The sequence below is a fragment of the Trichechus manatus genome, unplaced genomic scaffold (genome assembly GCF_000243295.1).
Source record: "Trichechus manatus latirostris isolate Lorelei unplaced genomic scaffold, TriManLat1.0 scaffold00041, whole genome shotgun sequence".
NCBI classification, from domain to species: Eukaryota; Metazoa; Chordata; class Mammalia; order Sirenia; family Trichechidae; genus Trichechus; species Trichechus manatus.
Genome location: NW_004443977.1, coordinates 8,903,870 through 8,912,435, shown reverse-complemented (window position 1 = coordinate 8,912,435; position 8,566 = coordinate 8,903,870). Strand labels below are relative to the sequence as shown.

At 51.9% G+C, this 8,566-nt stretch overlaps 1 protein-coding gene across 3 annotated transcripts in view; it reads left to right on the top strand.

The window, feature by feature from the left end:
- TNS1 (tensin 1) overlaps nt 1-7,821 on the top strand; it is a 109,163-nt gene extending 101,342 nt beyond the window's left edge. For all 3 annotated transcript variants that reach the window (XM_023731281.1, XM_012555556.2, XM_023731280.1), the window contains 2 exons: nt 414-446; nt 3,989-7,821. In XM_023731281.1, the coding sequence (XP_023587049.1) occupies nt 414-446; nt 3,989-4,133 (178 nt within the window). In that variant the 3' untranslated portion in view covers nt 4,134-7,821. The remainder of the gene's footprint in view (nt 1-413; nt 447-3,988) is intronic.
- Nucleotides 7,822-8,566: the final 745 nt, after the last annotated feature.

Below are 8,566 nucleotides of genomic sequence, written 5' to 3'. Positions count from 1 at the left end.
CCTTCCTTCCCACCCAGCTCTCTAACACTGAAGTGTGTGTGTGGGGGGGGGTGTGGGTGTGGGTGTGTGTTTGGACCTCTGCCTATGTCTATGGGAGTGTGAATAATTGTGCTGGGAATCTTTTTGAATCTTCCCCTCCACAAATAAGGAGATCCTCCCCGGGACTCAAATACCACTCACACCCTCTGCCATATCCCTGACCCCTGAGTCTGCTGCTCTCCACAGTGGGGACAGCACCTTGGGAGGCAGCCTACAGTGTTCTCTCTCCTTGAATGCCCCATGTGTGAATTTGGAAGCTCCTGACTCCCTGGAATGGAGGTTCCTCCGCTTCTCCCAGATAGTATGGGTGTGGGTGGGGCTGGGCTTGGGAGAGAAGGGACATGATTTACTCTGTGCCATCCTTCTGTCCACAGGTGGATGAAAATTGAGGGAGGTGCCCCTGCGAAGTAAGTGTGGCTCCTCCCCTTCCCCCAAGTTGGCCAGTCTTTTTGCTCCTTGGGGAGGGGTTGCAGGGGGCGTGTTTAGAACCCAGAACCAGGGAGTAGGGAAAGGGCAGCAAGGTGACTCAGTTTTGGAAAAAAGTTTGCCCTGTCAGCCAGGTTTTTTTGCCTTCTCCGGCCTCAAGGCCAAAGGCCCAGACCCTTCTCCGCCCCTCTCCGCCAGTCTTACCCACCTTCCCTCTTCCAGGTTCAGAGGAAGCAGGGGTCTGAGGAAGAGGTCAAAAGGCTAAGAGATTTGTTGGATGTGATGGCAGTGGGGTGGGGGTTGTTGAAATTATCTCCCTCCTCTAAATCTTGGCTTCTTAATCTTGCTCTTTTGTGGAGCTCTTGTGAATCTTGGATGGGGCTAAGCTTCCTCATCGAACACGAGAGCCCAGAAAGACTGAATTCTGGGGATGGCCTTGGGACATTTTGGCTAGTTCATGCATCCACTTAGCCTATCCTAAGGGCCTTTGAGGAACTCAGCTCTGGGAGGATTCAGAGACTGAACAGGACACTGGCTGTGCCCTCAGCAGGCCTGACATTGGCACGGCAATACTAAGTGTCTGAACAGCATGAAGATGCTTCAGTGGTTTTCAGACCGTGTTCCAAGGAATGCTAGGATTCTGCGGTGGGGTTCAGGGGCTTCCCACACTTTTGATTTGAATTTCACTTTAAAAAAAAGGATAATTTAAACTATTTTAAAAGCAGAATTATAAACAACACACACCAAAGATTAGCATATCAGGAGACTATATTTTTACCTTTTAACTTTGGCTGCCAGGAGAGCTTGTTGTTTTGTTTAACTCTCAGAATAAAACTTCTCTCACTTTCTCTGTTGACCTAAAGAGAATCTTCAGATTGCAACTAGCTGCTAAGAAGTAAACAAAAACTAAATCCTGTTACTATTTACAGTTATTTATCTGTGTGAATCAGGGTTTTCTGAATATCACAAGACCAAAACAAAGTCTAAGAATAACCTGGGTACTGACACTGACCTCAGACTGTCACCATGATGTGTAATTCACATTTCACTTTGACAAGCTCATAAAAACAGCCCCATTTCCCTCACTGACTGACTTTATAATAAGCAGATTTTGAATGGGTATATTTATAGTAATAAAATACTGCTTTTACCTTTGTGTATTCAGACTTCATATACGATTAGTTTAGAGAAAGAAAACTTTCACTATTAAAAATAAAATTGAAAACCACTGCTGTGTGACAGAGACCACGAGGGCAGAGACCCCTCCTGTGGGTGTGGGAGTGGGAGAGAGACTGTTTCGGGGGAGGGGCAGCACAGACTCCAGACAGGGAGCTCCTTGAGGGCAGGGCCCTGTCTGTCGAGTGAAGATGTGAGTAAACAGAGACAGGAGGAGGACTGTGTAGGGGAGGCCACAGTGAGGCCACCTCTGTCAAGAAGGCACTGAACTTATAATGAACAGTAGGGGCACCAAGAAGGGACCTTGCCTTGCCCAGGGTCACATACTGAGTTAACGGCTGAGCTGAAAGTGTGGACCCAGGTGTCCATGCACTGCAAAGCTTGCCTTATGCCTACCTCAGCCTTCTCCTGGATTCACGGGGCCATCAGGCCACATGGTCACTGAGTCCCTCAGATGAACTCTGTCTTCATCTTCTGCATCCTTGTGACCGGCCAGGCAGGCCAGACCTTCGTGTTTGAAGCAGAGGCTCAGGGTGCTCACTCCCTCACCCCTGGGCCCTGCCAGGGGTCAGGGACAGAAGTGGACTGGTTCCCAGGCCGGGAAATCCTTAAATCCTTCTTCTTATCTAGGTGCTGGTCTGGGGTTGAGCTTCCTCCAGAAGAGACCTTGTTGGGTGGGACAGGTGACAGGGAGAGGCTGAGGGGGGCAGCTAAGGGGGGCTCAGGGCCCTAAATAGAATGAGGCAAGTGAGGCACCTTGGGTGCAAAATTTAAGGAGGAGTCACTCCTCCCTGCCCTGGGAGGGTGAGGCTTTTTGCCCTCCTCCACTTGCCCAGGCAGATGACAGGGTGAACCTGGCCCTGGGCACCAGGGGAGCTGCTGCTGAGGAAAACATCAAGGAGGGCAGGCGAGTGGTATTTAGGGCAGGCCAGGGTTGGTATGCCTCTGCACAGGGAGCTTGGAGCCACTCCCTTACTCTGACCTTGTCCCCCCCTCCACCATGCCACAGGGGCCAAGCAAGCCTTGAAAGGGAAGGTGGGGGTTCGGTCCATGGACCCCAGGCTTCCCTGCTGCTGGGGCAGACTTTAATCCCAGCCTTTGGCCCTGAAACATAGTTGAGGGCAGCAGAGCTTCAGGAAGCACAGGGCCGTGTGTATGTGTGTGTGTGTGTGTGTGTGTGTGTGTGTGTTTGTGTGTGAGTGAGAGACAGAGAGAAAGTGTGTGTATATGTGTGTAAGTGTGTGAGTTTTTGTGTGTGTGAGACTGAGTGTATGTGAGAGAATGTGTATGTTAGTGTGTGTGTGAGTGTGTGACATGTGTGTGAGTGTGTGTATGTGTGTGACTGTGAGAATGTGTGGAGCATATGTGTGTGAGAGTATGTGAGTGTATGTAAGACTGTGTTGTGTATGTGTGCGTGACTGTGTGGTATGTGAATGTGTGTATGTGTGCAAGAGAGTGTGGTGTGAGTGTGTGTGAGCGTGTATGTGTGAGTGTGTGGTATATGTGAGTGTGTGTGTGAGGTATGTGAGTGTGTATGTGAGAGAGTCCGTGTGAGAGTGTGTGCACACACAGGCTGGACCCACCTTCGCTAATTTTAGTTGTTGTGGTCCGGAGTTAGGGAGAGGGGTTTCCATCGGAATCCGCAGCTGTCCTGATTTCCCCATCTTGCTTGAATTAGCAACATGCCGGCTGGGAGGGGACTTGAGCTCACATTCTGTTCTCTGCTCTTATATTTTTAACTCTGTTTTGCAAAGAGAGAATGTTAGGTCACTGCAGGCTTGGGACGGGGAGGGAACAGGTGTAGGGGTCCACTGTCCCCTCCTGTCCTCTGGGCTTCAGAGCCTGTTGAGCACAGGAGGAGTATGTGTGGGGGATGGTGAGGAGAAGGCAACCCACTTGTCGTTTGTCTCCCTGACCTTGTGGTGTCTGTGGAGGCCAAGCCCCTTGACAGGATTTTTTCATTTGCTGTGTGCTGTGTGTACAAATAGTTGGGTAGTGGTGGGGCCTCGATGGACTGAGAGGAGCTCGTCGAGGAATGTCACCACTTTATTTGTGGTCTCCTCCAATCTGCGTTCACCTCTGGCTCCCCTTTCCTGTGTCTGTCAAAGGGGACGTTCTGCTCATCCTGGGACAAAGCGAGGCACTGTCTCCAGGACTTGGTTTTCTTGTCAGTGGGATGGAGAGAAGATTCCCTCTTATGTTCCACCCTGAGTCTGATTCTCAGGGTGACGTGGGAGGATGGGGAGAGAGGTTGGTCTGGAGAGGAGCTTGCCCTCCAGGGCTGTGCTCCAAGGCCTGGGTTTCTCCTGCCTGTCTCTCATGCTATTCCCCTCTCCTGCCCTCATAGGCTCTTCGGCTTTGTGGCACGGAAGCAGGGCAGCACCACAGACAATGCCTGCCACCTCTTCGCTGAGCTTGACCCCAACCAGCCTGCGTCTGCCATTGTCAACTTCGTCTCCAAGGTCATGCAGAGTGCTGGCCAGAAGAGATGAGCCCCTACGCCTTGCCCAGGGCCAGGGCAGTGGGAATGGGGCACGTGGGGAGGGGACCCAGGAATCCTGATCACCCTTGAATCCAGAAGGAGGACTTTGGACCAATTTTGGTGGAGAGAAGAAAGTGCAACGTGGGGAGAGGAAAGTGAATTGCAGAGGGGAGGGGGAGAGAGAGGAGAGAGAGAGAGAAAGGCAAAGATGGAGGAGAATAATTTAGATCCCCTAGGTTGATGGAAACTGCAAAAACCCCAAAGCCTCCAAAACTCACCAGGTCCGCCTAACTCCCCCCTTCATCTCTCCGAGAGGATGCAACTCCTCAAAGGAGATGGAACAAGCTTCCTTTGGGATCCATGTTTTTTGGGGAAACGGAAAATCTCCATCTCCCTAACCCAACTGCTTTGCAAGGAGAAATCAAGCTGAGAGAATCTTTTTCTGGCCACCTGGAGGATAGGTTGCCTAACCAAACAGAGCCAGCAGGGAACATCAAGCAGCCATCCTTTTTCCTTTTTGAAGTATTTCAGACCTGGGGAACCCCAAGGTCTCCTGGCTCTGCCTCTGAGTGTTTGCGCATGTGGGTGTATATATGTCCACATCCACCTGCTCACACATTGGTTTATATTTGCCTCTGCCAGCTAGAAGTATAAACAGCTCCACTTGTACGTGTCTCATGTATTTGCACACAAGTGTGCATCCTATCCAGAGAACGTTGGAGTTGGGGACGGACAGGGCAGCAGGAAGGGAACGTAAGTCTTGTCCGCAGGAACACCCCAGATGGTGGCTAACAGACTCTCTCTCTCCCTGTGCCTGCACCTCCACTCTAGAAGCCCTGAGTGCCGCCAGCCCCTTCTCCTCTACAAAGATGCTGGCAGGAGGGGCGACCACTACTGCGGCATTGACCTTGTTCTTCCTTGGCCAGGAGGCTAGGAGCTTTGGTTTGAGGGAATAAAGATACGTGTGCCCATTGCTTTGGGGAAAGAGATCCACCAGGGAGGGCGCCACTGGGCTCCGGCCTCTTCTGCTTTGTGTGTGGGTCAGCAGGAAGGTAGGCAAGTTGCTCCCACCAGCTCCCTGGCTTCTGCCTTAACCCCCATTCCTCAGCCCCAATCTTCAGTTTCTCGCTCCAGAACCAGCCTTATCTCAGATTTGCTACCTGCTTGATGCCTTTTTGGGTGCTGGGAATGGAGCCTTCCTGCTTTGCCCTGCCTGGCTTTGCCCTGTAGGGTCCCCATCTTGGCCTCATCCTGGGAAACCTGCTTCCAGAAGCCCTGCTCAGCAAGGCCAAGGGGAGAAGCCTGGAGTCCTTGTGCTCTGTTTTTGAGGTACCTCCTGGCTGGGCCTGCCAGGGCGACAACAGCTGAGCTCCTTGGATTTCTACCTGTGCATCACGTGACCTGCCCTCCATGCCAAAGCCTCTTTATTCCTCCTTCTGCCTTGGTTTCGCCAGCAGCGCCCAGCTGCCCAAGGAGCAGAGGGCAGAAGGCATGCCTTTAGATCGAAGGGCCCAGGGTCCGTTTGGGCTGCTGGGAAAACCCCTGACAACCACCCCAGGACTCTAAGCCAGAATGGAAAATTCACCAGGACTCTGTTCTGGAGTGATTTCTTAAGCCTATCGGGTTCCCATTTAGAGAGGCGTTGTACTGATATATAAATATATATAATATATACGTGAGACATACTGACAGAATCTGTAAGCTAATAAAATTTAAGAAAAGGTTAAAAAAAAAAGAATAGGTAAATTGACAAGAAGTATTTATTGTGTTCCCATATTGCTTTATTGCCTCCCCAGGCACCAACCAATCCTTATCTTTTTTTGTATGTATAACTAAAGCCTGAGAGGTAGGGGACCTTTATCCTTGGAGCAACCAGGGCCCGCCTTTCCCTGGCCTTGGCTTTCCTGGACTCTGCCCAGGGCTTGATGGCGAGAGGGTGCCCCCTTTCTTTCCTGGCAAGCCCAGGGTCCAGCAGTAAGCTCTCAGAGGTGTGTGGGGATCTGCCCCCATCGCCGAGGTCCTGAGGGAGCGTGTGAGCATGGGAAGGACTTGGGGTGTGAGTGGTGGACATGGGATGTGTGTATCTTTTATATTACTTCTCCTCCAAGGCGCTGTATCTGTGTGGACATTCAGTTTCAGGGAGTTGGAAAGGAGAGGGTCTGAAGAAGGTGGGGAGCAAGGGCTTCCCAGAGAGTGAAACTGAACTTGGTGACTGAGGCATCTCCAGAATTCTCTTCCTTCTGAGACATTCATGCCAGATACTTGGATTCTCCCCTTGTCTCATTCTCTAGGTAACCCCAGTTTTCATTCAATATAAAGGGAGATGTTTCCCCAATCCCTTCCTTTTTACAGATCGTCATTTCCCACTGAATAGCCCAGGAGGTCTCGTCTGCCTGGTCTGGACCAAGCATCAGGCCCTTGGGCAGCCAGACCCAGGCCCGGGACTGAGTCTGGAGTCAGCCTTCATACTTGCTTCCTCACATACCCACTGCCCACCAGCAGCCCACTTTCAGGCTTGGCCAGCCCACTATACTCCAGGCCCGTGCCATGTGTGACCATGCGGGAAGAACCCAAATCAGTGTTTGAAAGCTCGTCACCTCACTCCCCAGCACTCCTCTGGAAGGAGCTGGTTTCCTAAAGTTGGATATTCCTGATGTCGATGGTGTCTCGGCATTGGCTTGGCCTTTCCAGAACGATGGAGGAGGGTACCCCAGTCTCTACAGTGGCTCTCTCTGGGTCAAACACTGGTTGGGGAAGATACTGTAGTCCCCCACGTGATGGAGACTGTCCCACAGGTGGGCCTGTGCACCATTCATACCAACACCACACACAGCATGCAGTATATTCTTGCCAAAGACTTCCTTTCAAAGAAAGCACTTTTCATAATTATTGTTATTGTTTTGTAAATGCGTATCCTTTCCTCTCCTCTTCTCCCCCCACTCAACCTAATTTGCTGTTGTTTATTGTTGAATCTGTTTGTCGGCCAGGAGAGTGTTGTCTGGTCTTGAGAATGGGCTGGGGCGGTAAAGGGTCTGGGAGAAGTTGTCAAGAAAGAACGCGACATGGTAGTTGTGCTGCAGACCCCAAGCAGGCTCAGGCTCCAGGCCCGGCCCACGGTCTTCTGAGGCAGGCCTGAGGCCTTGCCACAGCCAGTCTGAATGGTATGTGGAGGAAGAGGACAGGGAAGTGACATCTCTGATTCAGCAAGGAGGGGAGCCCAGCAAGGCCCATGTGGCTGTTCCCAAATGGAGAACACGAGGGGAAGGTTGGGCATGGGGACAGCAGAGAGGTGACCCCAGAAGGGGAAAGGGAAGGAAGTAAGTTGTTCAATCACCCTCTAGGGTGACTGACATGCCACTGCCCTGCTGTCATGGTGGCCTGGCTCCCCCAGTGTTTGAGGGACAGATGTTTCATATCCTAGGTTTGGGAAAGGCCTTTTGATCCCACATCCTTACTTGAGCCTCTCCCTTAGCAGCTCTGGAAAGCTTGTGGACACTGACTGCCAGTTTTGCTTCTCCCTTGGTGGTGGAGGAATCCCTGGGAGTGTCAGGGACTGGCCAGGATAGTCAAGGGCAGGGGCACGGGCAGTGGGGCCTGCTGGCCATGGGTTGCGAGGAGGGAGCAGCCGGCTAGAGAAGTGAGAGACTTCTGTAAGTGGACTCTCGGGAGGGCGAGAGTAGGGGATTCTTCTGCCCCATTCTGAGGGACCTGAGTAGAGGTTGGGCAGTCTCCTTGGGCTGTCCTGGGGGCTGCAGAGGAGGCTGAGCATGAACACCACTGGTCCTTGCTCCAGACTTTTGCCTACCCGCTCTGCCTCCTGGATCTCTTCCCCCTCCTTTGGCTTTTTCCCAGCTTCAGGACCTACCTGGGGCGATCAGGTGGGCCAGTGCCCTATCCAAGAGCTGCCTCCCTCCCCGTGACCTCCCCACACTCGGGTCCTTGGAGCGGTTGTGGGCAGAGTCCCTGGAACCACCTCTTCACTCAGGTCCTAGAATTGTGAGATGTGAGTTTCCTTGTCCAGGGGTAACATAGGATGTGTGTGTAAGTGTGGATGTGTGTGTGCAAATTCTGCTCATCTCTTTAGGGAATTTGGGGGTGGGGTTGGAGATGGTGGGCAAAAGGATGTCAAGTTCAATATCACCCAGCAGTGAAAAGAATCAGGAGGCAAGGTGTGTAGGGCCATGGATAGGTGGAGTCTCAGTCTTGGTAATGGTGAGGATCAGGTCCCATGGGATTGGGCAGAGGCTGCTCTGTTCCTTCTTGATGCCTCTGTCCTAAATCTGCAAAATGTTGGAGGACCTCGGTTTATTTCCAAATCCCAGGCTCTTCCCAGCGGCCAGGTTATTGTGGAGGGATGTCCCAAATTTATTTTCTAATCAGTGTTAAACAGTTTGAAACTCTCCTGACTGTACGTTTGGCTTGTGTGTGTGAGACAGAGAGCAC